The following is an 18,472-nucleotide window of genomic DNA, read 5'->3' on the forward strand; positions in this document are numbered from 1 at the left end:
ATAGTGTTTTATTTGTTTTGTTTTATTTTTAAACAAGCAAACTTGATAGATTAATAATATTCTCAAAAGTGGAAAGAAAGCTAATCGGTGAATTGTTCATTTTGTTTGAATTGCTAGAAGAGCCTGCAGTGGGCCATGGGTAGACTGGAGTGAGAAGAATGGACATGAGAGGAAGGTTCGAACTCTCCAAGCATCCTTGCTTCAGAGACTTCTGCCAAGTCAGGCAGATTGCACAGACACAGGGGTGAAATTGGAACTGGTAATAAGAACTGGCAGCTAGAAACTGCTTTTACACTTAAGTAGCCTTAGGAAATAGAAAACTCACCATCTCGAGTTGAAATGGGTGTACTTTTAGAAGAAAAAAGAGAGCATAATTGGATTGGTTTTACACTTATGTTTACTGGGTCTGAGCTAGGTATGTGGGTATGGGAGGGAGAGGGAGAGAGAGAGTGAGAGAGAGAGGGTGAGAGAGGGTTGGAGAGAGAGGAAGGGGAGGAGGGGGAGAGATTGAGAGAGAGGGAGAGAGAGAAAGAGATATCTCAAAATTACTGGATAAATTCAGGAATAAGAATACACTTACGAGCGCAGCACCGGTAGCTCATGCCTGTAATCCTAGCTACTCAGGAGGCTGAGGTCTGTGGACTGCTGTTCAGACCTAGCTCAGGAAGGAAAGTCCATGAGACTCTTAGCTCTAGTTAACCACCAGAAAACCAGAAGTGGCACTGTGGCTCAAGTGGTAGAGCGCTTGCCTTGAGAGAGAGAGAGAGAGAGAGAGAGAGAGAGAGAGAGAGAGAGAGAGAGAGAGAGAGAGAGAGAATACACTTATGCTCTTGGCTTAGACTGATTCATTGCTTCTTGGTCTCATTTATTTGATTCGTGTATATTTTCTTTTTATGTATATACATAGATACACATACCTTTGTATGAATAGGTACCTAGGTAAATGTATGTGATTTTTTTTCCTGAATTATTTAAAGGTAAGGCACACATTTTTGTCCCTTTATACATATTTAGTGTCTATTTCCTAAGAATGAATATACTCCTCTCTGACATAAGCATTGCAGATTATCAAGTTAAATTAATTTAATATTGATAGTGTATTTTTTTTTACCTACCATTTGTGTTTTTTAACTAACACAAGAATTCCTTTGTAGTATCCCCCTTCTCTCCACCTTTTTTGCAGGATTCTCTGCATCTGTTGCATTTGGCTGTTCTGTATGCTTAATTTCTTTATCTAAAACATTTCAGCCCTTCCTTTGTCTTTTATTGCCTTTTTAAAGACTATAGCCATCCTGCCCTCCCATTTACAATGCATAATCTGATTCGATTCCTGGCCAGCATGCTACCTAATACTGCAAAGCGAAGTTGTGTTCTGCTCAGGGTATCGCATGCTGTCCATCTGCCCTCTTTGTTGATGTTAATTTTGATAACCTAATTGAGGTGTTGTCCAATTTCTCCACTGTATAATTATACACTTTCCCTTGGAACTGATAAACAATAAGTGGAAAGACACTTTAGACCTGCAAATGTCCTCCTTCTCATCAAACAATTTCTCTGGATTTAACATCTGCTGATGGTTATTGCCTGACCAATCTCTACTCTGATGGCTACATAATGGTGATTTTATGACTCAGTCCCTCCCTGGGTGTTTGCCGGTCAGCACCTGCCCAGCACCAGCCATCCCTTCCCCTCCATTTGTTTATCTGATTATTTTCAATGTGGATTCATAGACTTCTGTTTTTTCAATGGTTTATTGTTTACTATCCTCCTCTGCTATATTAAATTATGTAAACAGTTCCCTTCAAGGTGGCGCTCCTGTCCTTATGTCATTTCTTTTATCGGTTTTGTTTGAGCACTTCCTTCCTGTCTGGAATAACATGATATTTCAGGCTCATCTTGTACCTGTCTGCCCCAGCTCTGAAAGTCACCTTTTCTTCAAGAAGCCCCAGCTCTTGTTAGTATAGAACAGAAGTAGAAACTATAATTATTTAAGCATCTCATTGTTATTAGAGTATCTTTCTAGGCTGTTTGCATAGAAAGAACTATGTAATATTTTCATATAGACACACATACATACATTCACATGCATTCACACTCACCTGCATGTGTATTCAGAGTTTCTGCTAAAATCTCCAATTTCCAGTCTTTCCCTGTAACATTCTTTTCTGCTGTCCTCTCTCCATACCTTAGCATTATCCCTTCTTCCACAGAATGGCGAGGGTAAGAACCTTGGCTCCCTAAAATTTCAGTGCATTTGTTCCTTTGCTCAATCCTGTTGAAGAAAATAGTTTCAGAATGGCTTTGTCTGAGGCTCCTCTGGTCCAAAGCCTGCCCAAGAGTCAGTGCATAGGTACAATGCTTTAACTCTGTATTTTAAGTTGCTGGATCGGATCTTCCCTCTACTCCTTCTGTGAGCTTATTTATGATGTTCATTTAATATGTCATTGAATGAACTGGCTTTTGTCTGCTTTTAGTTTTAGGTTTCCCCCTACTTTTCATCCCTGATAGTTTCATCTTCCAAGCATATGGAACATTAACATCTTTCTAAATTATTACTACACATATGGGAACTGTGCAGAAAGTGATATCTTAAGAACTGTGGCCCTCTGCTGACTCCCTCTTACCTGTCAGCAAGTCACTGTTCTGCACATCATCAGCTGGTGTAGAAAAATAACTCCACTGTCTGCTGGCTGTTTGTCCTGGCATTTATTATAAAGACAGTCAGATTTATGTTGTCTTTTGCAAGTGCTCATCATACTTTCCAAATCTTATTCCTGGTAGTGCTATTCCTGTTTTACTGATGAAGAAACTGAGGCTCCTTGCTCATACTATTGCACAACAGACTTGCAACTTTGCCTTTTGGATAAGTAGCCTATTTCATATGCCTTAGAATTTGGATAGTACTACATAAGATACCACATGTTGCAAAGCAAACACTTGGAGATGTACAGTCCTTAATGAATGCGATTGCTCCCAAACAAAGCCACAACCCTGATTCTGGGAACGCGACTGCCTCATTTGGTTTCCAGAGTATGTAGTCCTTTTGGACTAGGGTTTGCATTATCTTTAGCATATTGTATAAGGCTATATCAAGCTAGAAGGAGCATTATTTATTTTTTAGTGGAAGTAGAATTCACAAATAAATTAGAAGTTGTTTTCATTGCATTTATTATAGATGATGATGTGCAACAGTCATCTTTAGTTTCAAGATGTCATCACCCCTAAAGTAGACCTTGGGCTTATTAAGCAAATGATTCTATCTCTTACCCATTACCCACCTTAAACAAGACAATCACTTACCTGCTTCCATGTCTTTAACTAGCTTGAATATTTCATATCAATGGAATAATATAATATGAAGCTTTTTTATCTATAATTTCTTTTAGTAGGGTTGATTTTGAGGGTGTATCTGTGCTTCAGCATGTATTAGTATTGCATTCCTGTTGACAGCCTGATAATATTCTATAGAGAGAGACCACATTTGGCTTGTTTATTTCATCCATGGATGGACACATTGGGGAAAGGGTTTAGTGAAGTCAGAATGAGGAGTGGCTTGTGTGTTGTCTTATATCATGCCATTTGCGAGTCCTGTGAACTTGAACAAGCTCTTAAACTGGCTTGTGTCCTAGTTTCCTTATTTGCAAAACAACACCGATAGTATCTAACTGAAAGTTGTTTCAAGGATTGAATCAGAAATGTGTAAAAAGTTTACAGCAGAGTACCTGGTAAACAGTGGGCCCTCAAAGAACAGTAACCCCTTCACCATGAAGTTGAATGGAGAAGGGGCATATGAATCTCTGTTATAGTGTATGCCTTTGCATGTGTTTATTCTGTTATAGTTGCCAAGTTCTTCTTGCTGCTGCTGCTTTTTTTTTTTTAAAAGGCATATCTGTTTTCTGTGCTTTTTGGTTTGATGCTTTGGACTCCCACCCTATTCCTCAACATGGGATTTTACATTTTAGAAGCAGTTCTCTGGACAGAATATCTGTAGTGGAATGTTACATAATTCAAATTTAGATTTGAAGAGCTCATTATAAGAAAACCTGACACACTTCAGGAATATTAAATTACTGCAGATTGTGTGGAGCAAGGAAACATTATTGAAGCATTTCAAAATTCTAGACAGAGCCTGGATTTAACAGATAGGGTTTCACAGCTTTTACTGGGGAAAATAATTTGAGTTGTCACATGGTTTCTGGCCCTGAAGGCCTTTAATCTCCTTAATTACAAGGAAATGAATTTCCTAAATAATTTGGAGGTACTTCACAGCATTTGCTCAACCTCTGGCTTTTGGAAAATTAAAGGGGATCGGGGGGAGGGGGGAGATGTCCATGCTGAGTACGTTCATTCCTGTACTGCAGTTCCCTTATTTGTTGTTCATTCAGAATGGTGCTGGTGTTGCTTTTCATTATGGATAAAGAGACATACTTTAGAAATAGATAAGCAATGCTCAGGACAGTTGAACACATCATATTTTTGTCTAAGAAGTGACTTTACATACTCATACATCACTATATATTGTGTTATATGGTGATGATTAAAGCTGAGAGGACTAAAGGAACCCTACTCAGTCTGGTTTAAATATATATATATATATATATATATATAACATATATATATATATATATATATTCATAAGTCATGGGGCTTGAACTCTGGGCCTGGGCGCTATCCCTGAGCTCTTCAGCTCAAGGCAAGCATCTCTACTACTTGCGCTACAGCACCAATTCCAGTTTTCTGGTGGTTAATTGGAGAGTCTCACAGACTTTCTTGCTAGAGCTGGCTTTGAACCAATATCCTCAGATCTCAGCCTTCTGAGTAGCTGGGATTACAGGTGTGAGCCACCAGCGCCCAGGTGGTTTTATATTTTGACTTTTAGGAATCCTTGAAATTATGTAAATAGATGTACTTCACCTCCTTAGTGTAGCTATGGATTAGAGACCTACTGTATGTAGGACCAGCATCAAGGGAAATCTTAGATTCTACCACCACAAACTTGCAGACTTCCCCTCTCTCTGTTTCCTCTGTGGACATCACATGCTGGCCATGTAGTCATGAGCAGTAAGACAGAAAACTGCTTCCTATTTACTGAGTGCGTGCCAGGAACTGTAGCATGCAGTCTTCAATCACATTGTATGTGCTGCTACTTCATTTCAACAGCTTTATGGATTTGGCAGTATTAGATCCCATACATAGATGAAAACACAAGGGTGGAAATACAAGTTTCTCAATACTACAAGGCTAGTCAGTCACTAAAACTATGAACACAAACAAGGTGATCACATAACTAGCTTCTGTGTGAATGGAGGGAACAGAAGATTTTCTCTGCCTGGACTGCCTCCCCCAAGGGAACCTTATCAGTCTTGTGGAATGTCAAAGCAGACTGAAAAAAAGGGATGCAACAGAAAGCAACACTGGAAGCAAGGGGAAGATGATCAGTAATCATACATTTGGGTGTTGATTTCCAGCCCTTGCGTCTTAACTCATGGCAATTCTTCTCCCTAAAACAACCATTTACTCATTCTTTTATTATAAATATGTTTATTGAGAGCCCATTGGTCCTTTCACTTGACCATTTCTCAGAATTATTCAAGATCTTCAAGGACTTATCCTTTGTTCAGCTCTATTGAATTTTCCCAAGCAGAGATAAACATTTGTTTCTTTACACTATATTATGCCTGGGAATTATGACCACTTTAGGTCTGATCATATGTGTGTGCTGCCTTCCCCAATGTGACTGACATCCCCTCTGCTCTAGTGTATTTCTTTGAATTACAGGAACCACACTTTGATGATGTTCTTCAGGCCATCATGGAAACGTAGCATTTACACAGTAAATAAATGTCTCTTGACATGAAGGAACCGGTATTTATAGGGGGGGCCCATAATAGGTTCTAATAAATATTAGCTGCAATAAAGTGCTGAATATTAAATATAGTTGTATCCACTTGTGACCACCAAGTTTGGGACTTTACCATCATTTTGGGGGAGGAGGAGCTGGGAAGAGAAACTTGTGGTCGAGTGTAGATGGTGACACAAATGTGACAGAAATTCTGATTTTGCTGTATGGTTTCATAGACCCCATTCCTGGATTCCTTGTTTCTAGCTTTGGGTTTCTAGATTCTTTAGTTCTAGCCTTGGGTTCTGTATTCCAGGTACATACCTTTCGGGCTGGTGGTATCCTTTTATCAAAAATCAATTTATTTTATTTTAAAATACTCACACAAAGTATCTTTGGAGAAAGTGAACATTTCCTTACATTTAAACTTTACTGTAATTTTATATAATTTATGTATTAGGTCTTCTGGCTTAGACTTTAGCTATCTTTAATTCCCATGATTATTGGATCACTATTCTTTCTGAACTGAAATTGGCATCCAAGAACAGCTCTCTGATTAAAAGAGTTGTAATTCTTAAAATGAACTAAGAATTGGCTATACAGTTTGAAGATCCATTTTTCCAATTGTAACAGATTTTTCTTAATAAAGTGGATAACTTAAGAAATATTTATTTCCAATAGAATATTCAGACATATCTATCAGATAGTCTTGACCAAGGGAGTACTTAGTTTAAATGTAATCAAACAAGGTAATGCAACAGTAACCGAGAGCCTAGTATCTAGCAAGTACATAGCAAATACTAACTGTAATTGATGTAGCTTTATTTTCACTATTAATCTCCTCTAGCATATCTGAACTTAAATAATGCCTAGTACTGAGCATATTTATGAATGAGTGGATGGATGAAAGAATGGATGAATGAATGATAATTATGATTGCCTGCTTAATTTTCTTTTCTTTTCTTCTCTATATGAAATGTCGATGTGCTCTTATAGCTGAGGGAGAAACTGACCTGAAAGTTGTCTTCCCAGAAAGTTTTTTAGTGCCATTTGTCACTTTAGCTTGGATCCCACTTACATGTCAACTCCATGTCCCCTCTGATGCCTATCAGCCATGGACAGACCACAGGCCACTCCCCTGTGTGCTACTCGAGCTCTGATCAGCCTTGGCTGATGGATGGGAAATGTCTTCATCATACTGGTCAGGAAATAGGTTTTTGTGGTATTTTCTGGTGGCATCTAATGTTTGACAATAAGGAACATAGGTGAACAAAAGAGTTGAGATTCGGTTCTCTTGCAAACTTGTGTGAGTTCCTCGGAGTGAGAAAACAGTTTTGAAAACAAAAACAAAAACAAAAAACCCCTGCTCCTTCCCTTTGCTGTGTAAACTCCCCTTACATGGCAGAGTAAGTGACTTCATGAAGACATACAAGCAGTTTCTATGTAAAAAACAAGGTTGCTTCTTGTTTTTGTATGTTTGTTAGTTCATTGCCACACACCCCCCCCCCCATAGCTTTTGTTGGATCTCAAAAAGATGAGAATTCTAAGTGTTCTCTTGCCTTAACTTGCAGCACCTCGAAAGCGTGAATGACATGTGCCGCGTGGGGTCTCATTTCTGAAGGGAGGAGTCTTTCTCTTGGAGAGGACCCTCAATGAGCCTGGCGGAGGCCCGGGATCTGTGTGAAGTGGACTAAGGATTAAGTAGGATGTCAACTGAGACAGAACTTCAAGTAGCTGTGAAAACCAGCGCCAAGAAAGACTCCAGAAAGAAAGGTAGGGCCAAGTTGGCTTCCTTCTTGAAAATAGATTTTTCTATATAAGACTGGGATTTAAATCACTGGAATGATTTAAATGTCTGTGGTTGTATATATTTTTTAAAAAGCTATTTGGTATAGTTGGTACTCACATGTGAATGGCTCTCTGTCATTTTCCAGGTAATATTCAAAGTTCTTTTTTATAATAAGCAAAGCCCTACTGTAGATGCTTTCTACTGATCCTGTCAGAGACTACTTCTAATTTCCTTCAGCCTCCGAATTCTACTACTGTGCAGACATTCTGCCTGTTACACTTCATCTTTGTATGCTTAGGTAATTCTCAAACTTTGGCCCAAGAGCCATCACCAGAGAATGTGGGCTGCCTGAAACTGCGTTCATTCATAACAAGTTCTCCAGGTGACTCCTGGCCTGCTGGTCTACAAGCCACATGCTGACAAGCCCTGAACTGTTGCCAGAAATCCTGCTTTGCTCTCTAGGTATCCTGGACTGATTGATCCCTGCCTTTTCTCTACATTGAGCATCAAGCTTCATGGAACTTCCTGCAAGAGTGTTTTCCCATTTCAGTAACTTGCTTTTATCTGCTCTGCTTCAGTAGTACTTTGTTAGTAAAACTCCTGCATCAACTGTACCATTTTCTGGGCTACACTGCTTATTCATCCTGTGTGTCTCCACATGTAGAATGTGTTGACAAGAGAAGCCACACAGACATCTGGTAATAAAACCAGAAATTCTAAAATTTTATATATATATATATATATGCACACACATACACATATATGTATGCATGCATAGGTATCATACATATAAATCATATATGCATAAAATATACACGATATAGATTATACCATATATGTGTGTAAGTATATACATATATACATTTGTACACACACACACACACACACACACACACACACAAACATGTCACTTTTCATGTTTTTAAGAGAATTTCGACCCAGGGATATATGACCTTATCTCTTATAAGTTTGTCCCGGTTGTAATTAGGAGAATGCTACTCCTGGATTTTTCTTCATGCGTGTATAACTGTGAGTGTATATATATGTGCATGTTCCTTTTCTTCCTGTGTTTGTGCCCCCGCCTTCCCCGTTAGCCTTCTCAGTTGCATGGATGGGGATTAAAGAATTCCCTTTCACCTGGAGATCTGTCCTGTGGGTTTGTAAGTCAGGCTGCCTTTAGCCGCTGTGTGTGAACAGTGATTTGTTACAGGCATCACTCTGCCTCTGCAGTCATGTTTTGAGAATGCTGCTTGGTACTCTGTGTGGAGCAAGGAACATAAATGTAATACACATACAGCTCACGGGTTGCCCGAACCCCAGCAAGGACTGTAAATTCTGATTTTGATGTTTATTTGAAACACAAATATTTTTGAAACTGTCTATTTTATTCCCTGAGACTTCTATAAACCTTGTTTTTTTATGCATCATGGAACATGAATAAAGGAAGGAAAGCAAGTGCTGGAGAGAGAGAACAGGTTTTGAGAGAACTGCGGGGGGTAGGGAGAGGGATGAGGACAAGATCGGGAATCCGCCTGGTACACAAGAATTCCAGTGCTTTTTTCCGTGGAAACTGACAAGTTATATTTTTGCTTCAGATTTAACCTTTCCACTAAACTTGTGCTCTTGAATGCTTAATGAATTAGATTGTATTTTGGTACGTATTTTTTTTTCATTCTTAGTTTTAGCATGCAAAACTATTCTAAAAAGGATTCAGGTTTTCAGGACACAGGTTCACCTAAGGATTTGAGATGGGAGCATGAAGGTGACCCTTTTAGAATCTCCTTACTTTCTTCCTTTTATTTATCTTTTTAATTTTATTTTCTTGTAAAGATGTTGTACAGAGGGGTTACAATTACATGAGTAAGGTAATGAGAACAATTTTTGTCGGGCATTGTTACCCACTCGTTTGTTTTTCTCCCACTATCCCTTCCTTCCCCATCTCCCCCACTCCTCCCTCATCCCTGAAGTTGCAAAGTTCATTTCAACATAGTGTCTTGTGAATATTATTGTTGCAATGGGTCATTCTGTGTCCTTATTTCAGCATTTTGTTATTCCCTTACCCCTCCTCAAATTAGATAAATGTCTATACAAGATGCTGGGTACCAAAATCAAGTCCAGTGACAGCAGGGGATATACCCTAGAGGAAAGAACATACAAAGCATACAAAAGAAACAAAAATATCATATAGAACATTAAAAACAACAACAACAAAGAAAAGCCTCTGTGTCCATAAATTGGGGTTCGTTCCATTTAGCATCGTCTTATATGGTCATATGTACATAGCTTTTGAGAGTTTCTGCTCATCTGATAAGATTATCCGAGTATACTATTATTGCAAATGAGGGAAACCATGGGACCTATATTTATTTGGGCCTGGCTTACTTCACTTAATAAGATTTTTTTTCCAAATCTTTCCATTTCCTAACAAATGGGGCAGTGTCATTCTTTCTGATGGAAGCATAGCATTCCATTGTGTGTGTGTGTGTGTGTATTTATTTATACCACATTCTTGTCCTAAAAATCTCTAAAGGTAGCATAACATATGTCTGAAGAATGCCCTCTAGAGAGTGACTTAATGGAACAGGCAGACCTGGGTTCTAATTGTAAAAATACCATTTCCTCATTGTGTGATCTTAAGTAGTTAGTTACCATCTCTGAGCCTCACTTTCCTTTCTTATGAAATAAATGAGTTTATGATATTATAAAACTCAAAGGCTCATTAAGATTAATTGAAATAAGGTAAATAAGTAATCCTATCATTCAAGTGGTTGACTCAGGAGGAGGAGGAGTTTTGGCCAGCATGGGATTCATGGTGAAACCCTATCCCTCCACCCCTCAAAAATGAAAAAAAAAAAAAAAACAAGAGGAAAGAGAAGCACACAAACTACGTAGCATCACACTCCATGCATATTAAGTGCTCAGGAATGGTTAAGGGTCCTCTCTCTCCTACATCTCTCCCGCCTCCTCTTTTCTCTCCGTGTTCCCTTTTCCTTCCCCCTTAACTTCTGTCCTTCCTTCTTTTCCTGTCATCTTTCTCTGTTTTTCTCTTCTCTTCTATCTTATTTATTTTTTCCCATTAGCCTTTCTTTTTAGTCAATTTAAGCAGAGATAACAAAGCACCACACTGAGGGGTTTCAACAACGGAAATGTGTTTGTTACAGTTCTGGATTCTGGAAGTCTAAGAGCAAGATGTCAATCAATCCCTTCCTGGTGAGAGCTCTCTTGCTGGCAAGTACATACTCACCTTCTCAGTTTGTTCTCAAGGAAGAAACATGGGATCTTTTCCTCTCTCCCTGTTTCTGTCTCTCTGTCTCTCTGTCTTTGTATCTTTTTGTCTCAATCTCCCTCCTTTCCTTCTTCCCACTCTCTTTCCCTCCCTCTTTCCCTCTTTCTTTTCTTTCTTTCCTTCTCTCTCCTTAAGGCTTCTTTGGCCACTAAGCCTACCAAAATGTCCCACCGTGGTAATCTCAGCTTACCACAATTACTTCCCAATGGCTTAATTTTCAACTACTGCCACACCAGAGTTTAGAGATTCAGTATATGAGAAAACAACTTTTTTCCAAGTACTCAAGGCTTTGAGCTTGCTAGGCAAACTCTCTATCACTTAAGACATGTCCCTAGTCCTTTTGCTTAGTTTATTTCTCAGATAGAGTCTTTTACTTTACCTGCTCTGGCCTTGGAAATCCATCCTGCAACTCCTGTCTCCTGAGTAGCTGAAAGCATAAGATTGCACTGCACTGCTTGTTTGTGAAACAGAATTTGGCTAATTTTTTGCCCATGTGGGCCTCCAACTGGTATCCTTCTATCTCTACCTTCTATGTAGCTAGGATTGGAGGGGTGAAGTATCATACACAGTTCTCCACATACCACTTCCTCCTCATCCTCCACCTCTATCATCATCATCATCATCATCATCATCATCGTCGTCGTCGTCGTCGTCGCCGTCATCATCATGACTTGTCTTATCCTATTTTATAGCCATGAGGCTCTTTTAAAATTCTACTAATGAATTGTCTCTTGGCAAGATTTTCTCATTGGTTGTAGTTGTGCCATAATAGTAGATGCACTTATTAAGATATACTTATCTAGCCCAATACCATGAAAGTACCTAATACTATAAGAAGAGAGTGAGTAGGTTGGTAACACAGGTGGGTTTGTTGCTTTTTCTTCAGTTTGGCTATGGAATGATAAGTATTCCCTATAATCAAGAACTCTAATAATAACAGTGCTGGAGGGGATGTGGACAGAAGGGAACCTTACTGCATTGTAGACTTGTTCAACCACTTTGGAAAGCAGTATGGAGGTTCCTCAAAAGACTCCACATAGAGCTCCCCTATGACCCAGCAATCCCACTTTTGGGCCTTTACACAAATGATCACAAACAAGACCACACTAAAGCTACCAGCACGACTATGTTTATTGCAGCATTATTTACCATAGCTAAGATATGGAACTAACCCAGATGCCCCTCAGTAGATGAATGGATCAAGAAAATGTGGTATATATACACAATGGAATTCTATGCCTCCATCAGAAAGAATGACATTGCCCCATTTGTTAGGAAATGGAAAGACTTGGAAAAAATTATAGTAAGTGAAGTAAGCCAGGCCCAAAGAAACATAGGTCCCATGGTTTCCCTTATTTGCAATAACTAGTATATGTCTGAGTCAAGCAGAAAAGGTCAGATAAGTTGATGTTAGGGGAATGAACCCCAAGATAAGTATTCAAATATTTTTTGTTTCTTTTTTCCTTTCATGCAATTGTTTCTAACATGTTTATAAGATGATTTCTTTGTAGCTTTGTATGTCCCTCCCCCACGGTATAACCCCTGCTTTCACTGTATTTGATGTTGGTATAATTTGTGGAGGGGAAGGGAAAAAACAAATTGTTTAACTAGGGATACAGGTGGACCCATTGCAACAATGAGATGGACAAGTCGTTAGTCGAAAATGAACTTTACAACTTTGGTGGGGGGTGGGGGAGGATTGGGGGGGGTGAGGGAGTATGGGAAGGGGAAACAAAAAGGAGGCAACAATTCTTGATAAGAAATGTACTCGTTATCTTGCCCATGTAATTGTAACTCCTTTGTACGGTATTCTCACAATTAAAAAAAACAACAACTTTGCTTTCTTGACCAAAATAAATGCTTTTTAATGGATTTTTTTTGGTGGGGGGCGGGGGTTGGTCATGAGGCTTGAACTCTGGGCCTGAGCGCTGTCCCTCAGCTCTTCAGCTCAAGGCTAGTGCTCTACCACTTGAGCCACAGTGCCACTTCCGGCTTTTTCTGCTTATGTGGTGTGGAGGAATCAAACCCAGGGACTCATGCATGCAAGGCAAGCACTCTATCACTGAGCCACCTCCCTAGCCCCTTTTATGGAATTCTTTTAATGCTTTTAATGAAATTCTTAATGTATTAATCTTGAATTTTGAATATAATGATATTTTTAAACTCCTTTACTAATATTTTTCTCCAAATTCCTCTTGGTTTTCCTATAGAAGAAACATGCAACCTGCAAATAACTTTCTGTGTTGGTTTCAGTAATTAAGTACTTTTTCCTATTTTATTACATTGGCTATGTCTGTCAGTGCAGTAATTAGGGAAAATATCCTTATTTGTTTCTGAATTAACAAAAATGTTTCTGCATTACAATTTAGATATAATAATGGATTCAATAACGCTTCACCTTTTAGTCCCTTTTGGTATTGTTTGTGGACAAGTATTTTGTTTTGTATGTTGGATTTTGTGGATTTTTTCCATATTTGTTTAGCTGTTCATGACTATTTTTCTTTTTAAAATTTTTACTGTGAAATTTATTGATGGTTTTAACCTGCATATCTAGGAACAACCTTATTTGGTCATGACATACTATTTTCTATACCCTGATGAATCTGAAATGTTAGGGAAAGAATAATAGTGTCACTGTATTTGATTCCAGTGCTCTGCATCTTGAATATACATTTTTCTAATTTGGGGAGGGGAAGGGAAATAAAATGCTGAAAGAAGGATACAGGTTGGCCCATTGTAACAACAAGACATACAAGACACTATGTTGAAAATGACCTTTATAACGTGGGGGAGGGAGGAGTTGGGAAGGTAGGAGGGAAGGGATAGTAGGGGAAAAACAAAGGAGGGGTACCAATGTTGGATAGGAAATGTACTCATTATCTTACTTATGTAACTGTAACTCCTCCTCACAATAAAAAATTTAAATTAAGGGGCTGGGAAGGTGGCTCAGTGGTAGAGCGCTTGCCTTGCATGCCTGAGGCACTGGGTTCGATTCCTCAGCACCAAATAAGGAAAAAAAAGCCGGAAGTGGCGCTGTGGCTCAAGCGCTAGCCTTGAGCTGAAGAGCTGCGGGACAGCGCCCAGGCCCAGAGTTCAGGCCCCACGACTGGACCCAGAAAAAAATTTTTTTAATTAAAAAAGAATATTGGTTAATTAGCAGGATTTATATACTACTGCTTTCTCCTCTTGGAAATCGTTGAATCTGCTGTCAAAATTATATCCTCATATAGTGTATTGACATGATGAAAACCTTGAAAAATATTTAGACCTCTTTCTGTAAAACTGTTCTTACTTCAAAAAGACTTCCTGTGCTTTTTCCTAAAGTGAGAAAGGCCAGTAATCATGCATAATCTCAGTAACCAACAATAACTCTTTGACATTCTGTTTGTTTTTCCTTTTAGGCTGACTCTCTAGAATAATATGTCGTTGATGTCATATTCTTCATAAAATCTTTCTTCCTCCTTTATTTTTTGACATATCAGAAGTACATTTCTAAAATTATTACATATTACAGAATAGAAGAGATTTCCACCCCCCCCCCCCCTTTGGCAAGATTTAGAAGGGTCCTGGGGCAGATATTTTATGTTCTGAAAAGGAATGGCTGGCAGTATAGGCCATCTACTGTGGGAAAGACTGGTATAAAAGAAGTTTAGAGGCCCCTGAGTGTTTCTCACTAGCCTTTCATTCTGCTTCTTTATCCCAGGCTATTGAAAACAAGCCAGGCAGTCAGACACAGCAATATTTCATCACAGAATGAGTTTCTAGACAGGCCATGTAATGAAACATAACTAGAGTATTCACTATTCAAATAAGGAAAAGAAGTGGTGGGTAAAGAATAAAGTTGTTGTTTTTTCATTTTATTTTTATTGGATTTGTCACTATACATATATAGCTTGTCAAGCTGAGCCTATTCCAGGAATAGTATTTGATGGAGGGACAGAAGAAGAGAAGATATATTTTCAGGTTTGTTACCTGACATCAAGGGGGGTAGTAGGTTGATAAAGTTCGTGGTATTTGTAATCCTTACATTAGGACACCCAGTGGAAAACTGTGGCAGACAAATAGACCCCATGGTGAGCAGACCTGGATGGTTCCGAGGGACTGTGCATGGAGTTTCTTCATCAGCACCATCTGGCCGCTCCCAGTAGTGGAGAGAATATTGTCTTTGGAGTAGGGAAGACCTATTTTACAATTTTTAAATCTTCTCCCCATCAGCTGGGTAACACATGTGTGTGTGTGTGTGTGTGTGTGTGTGTGTCTGTGTCTGTGTCCCCTATTCAGAGAATAAGAGGCATCTTTCAAGTCTGTTACCTGGAGTGGCTTAGTAGTAATAGATTTTTCTGTCTTTATTCTCCTATCTTCTTCTTTTTCTGGCATTGGAACTTGAACTCCTCAGGGCTTCTATTGCTTGGCCTTTTGATCAAAGTTGGTACTTTGCCACCTAAGCCATATATATCCACTTCTGGTTTTTGCTGATTAATTGGGAATATGAGTCTTATGGAAATTCCTGCCTGGGCTAGTATTGAACCTCCATCCTCAGATCTCAGCCTCCTGAGTAGCTAAGATTACAAACATGATCCACCGATGCCCAGTTTCTGTCTTCTTTTTGTGTCAGCATATTCTTTTTATTTTCTAGAAACTCCTGGAAATAATATTCACTTTCCTGAAATTTGTCTTAGAGTAGCAGTTAACAATAAAACCTTCCTTCTGTTCCTTCTGAGAGTTTGACTCTCAGAAGATAGCCTTAATAAGATTCAGGATAAGGTGGCAGTCATGTGCTGAATGTCATAGTTCTTTAGGACAGAAAGAGAGCTAGAAGGTGTCCAAAAGTATGTGGGAAAGTAGACTCCCTTCAAATGCATTCTTCTTCCAAGAATAAGGAAATGAACTGGAAATATAAAACTAATTGACCATGATGTTAAGCTACACACATTTATTAATAGTTTTATTTATGCTTCATGGCTGTTAGTCATTGTAAGCATATCATCAGTAATAAGACAAATTCTTATATCACCTCCACTGAATACATAAGAAAATAATATCTAACGAGATCAAGAGACTTACCTCAGCATATATGGGCTATTTACAGGTTTCTCAATGCATGAGGTCCTAATGCTATGTCTCTATCTTTCCTGGACACATTATATATGGTTGTACTGTAGTTCATTGCTAGAAGGTTAAGAGATGAGAGAAATTACAGGGGATATGCTCTTTTGGGGCGGGGCATGGAAACGGACTGGGATATTATGTAAATTGATGGTGCCATTCTCCGTTGGCAGGGTTCGTGATCATAGTAAGCTTAATTGATTACTACTTCTACTACTGACTTTGCAATTTTCAGGCTCCAAAAATTTAAAAATCAAGGATTTTGTTACAAGAAAACATAAATTTCTCCAAAGTTGGTCAGGTAAAGCTCTTGGATATGGGGTGTGGAAGGAAGGAGAAATGTTTTGGGCCAAGAGGTCCACTTCTTTATGATGAGAATGGCTCAGATCATATGATGGGCAGTAGAGAGGAGCTATCTTCTGTGTTATCATTGGTCTTGATGTTATTATAGAGCACTGCATGGTAGGGTCAATCCCTGAAAATATACTCATTCAAGTAGGTTACCTTGGTGCCTTAGTAGAAGCCTTTCTTAATGGCCCCTTTCTTCCTTCCCCCTGTTCTTTAACTTTAGCTTGTACAGCATAGGAGAACACCCCAGGGCCCTTGGAGACGTGGTCCTCACCTCCTTTTCCATCTTTCTCCTACTCTGAGCCACACTGAGCTCCAAGTCTCAGAATACCCCTCTGACTTTTATCCCTGTTGCTTGGTCTGAAATTGGTTGATCCCTTAGGCCTAGTTAGCTTCAGCCCTCCTTAATTATTTGGTTGGGCCATATTCCTCAACATTTAAGCCTGACATTCTTAGTTAACTAAGCATTGATTATCAATCTGTGAGGCTTCCTGTGTATATTTCCAGATGAACATGCCTTTTCTCCTCTCTATTCTACTCCTGAAGTTACTTCAGAATGTCTTTGCCTCTTACCTCGATCATTTTGTACCCTGCAAAGTAGTCTTGAGGTTTTCCATATTACCCATCCTCTGAGGGACACTGCTCAGTAGTGGAGATTGAATCAGGTCACACATTGCTTAAAATATCTAGTAGAAGCTCTTTAGTGCCCTCAGGATACAGTCAGCTTATCCTCCCTTCCAAGAGGCCTTGTCTCATTTCAGTTTGCCTTATCTTGGAGGTATCTCTCCCCCCACTCTTCAGCACCACATTCCTTGCAATGACTCAGTTGAATTAATTTTAGTCCCCAGCCTTCATATGTTGTTTTTAATATAGGGCTTTGTTCCTGCTGTTTTTTCTCCCAGGAACACATTTTTTTTCCTTATTCTTTTCAAAGTTAATTCCATACAACCTTTAGTTTGAAGTTACATGTTGCTTTCTCCAGAAATACTTCGGTGCCCTATTGCAAACCCAACCATACCCTTCTGTGTGCTCCCTAAGCACCTCGTATTAATAATCATACTATTTTAAGTATATGTTCTCTCTTCTTTTCCCTCCCTATGCTGGGAGTTCTGTGATAGCAGGGACTATTTTTGTCAGGTACTTTATTTCTACCACTAAGCACTAGTATTGAAAGGTACACACCACAGTACACACAATACACACCACCATTTTTATTTCACAATAAAAATTTATATAAAAAGAGAAAGATGTGTGTCTGTAGGCATGTTTGTTGAATCTGTAAGTGAATAAAGGAGCAAATAACTGGGTTTATCTGGCTCCCCTGAATTTGTGGGGGACCCCATAGCATTCTATACTTTCTCAAATCATCATATCTGCCACATTTCTCCTATAATTTAAAAACACCTATTTCTCTGTTCCTTTTATTAGCTGTGGATGTGTAGCATAGTACTTGGCACGTGATAGGTACCCAGCACATGTTTATTGAAGAAATTATCTTCAAGTATGCAGGAGAGTGATTTAAACAAAGGGAAAGAAAATTGAGAAGAAAACCACAAACATCTGCCCTAAGAGCTGCCTCTTAAAATTCTTATTATATGGCATTTGAAATTCCTGCCATTCAGCGAGCTACTTCTGTCATGATGTGTGTCCAATCATGTCTGGTGCTGTAATTTAGCGTGATGTGGGCCATATTGGTAGTAAGAGCTGGAAGATTTGCCGTATTAGTTCATCCCACTGCTTCATTAAGCTCAGTGTGCTGCCTCTGGCCGTGGCTGGGCCTGAATTTTGATGTTTAGAAGAACAAAGCCCTTCACATTAGCCCTCCAAGTCCTTGATATCACTGAGAGTCAGGCTTCGTGTATGCTCCTCAGAGTTGGAGACTCTTCATGTTTGCAGCTAATCAGTAAATGACCCAGAGAATGGAGTTTGATTATCTGCATGAGTTTGCTGAGCAGGCAATATGCCCAGGTATGCCGGCATTTCTGCAGTCCCTCCTGTCACCATACAGCTTTCTGAATGGTCAAAGTCCATATGCTACAAGACTGAGTGTGTCTGCACAGTTCATTACCAGAGCACGAAGTGAAAAGAGGGAAGGAGAGGAAGC

At 39.1% G+C, this 18,472-nt stretch overlaps 1 protein-coding gene across 3 annotated transcripts in view; it reads left to right on the top strand.

The window, feature by feature from the left end:
* Positions 1–18,472, top strand: part of Dab1 (DAB adaptor protein 1) — a 382,111-nt gene that overhangs the window by 113,986 nt on the left and 249,653 nt on the right. For 2 of the 3 annotated variants that reach the window (XM_042699211.1, XM_042699210.1), the window contains exon 2: positions 7,411–7,612. In XM_042699211.1, coding sequence (XP_042555145.1) covers positions 7,546–7,612 — 67 coding nt within the window. In that variant the 5' untranslated portion in view covers positions 7,411–7,545. Of the gene's footprint in view, positions 1–7,410; positions 7,613–18,472 lie in introns of those variants that run through there. The other variant, XM_042699212.1, reaches the window with a different exon arrangement.

This window comes from Dipodomys spectabilis, unplaced genomic scaffold (genome assembly GCF_019054845.1).
Source record: "Dipodomys spectabilis isolate Male_0828 unplaced genomic scaffold, ASM1905484v1 ptg000007l, whole genome shotgun sequence".
NCBI lineage: Eukaryota > Metazoa > Chordata > Mammalia > Rodentia > Heteromyidae > Dipodomys > Dipodomys spectabilis.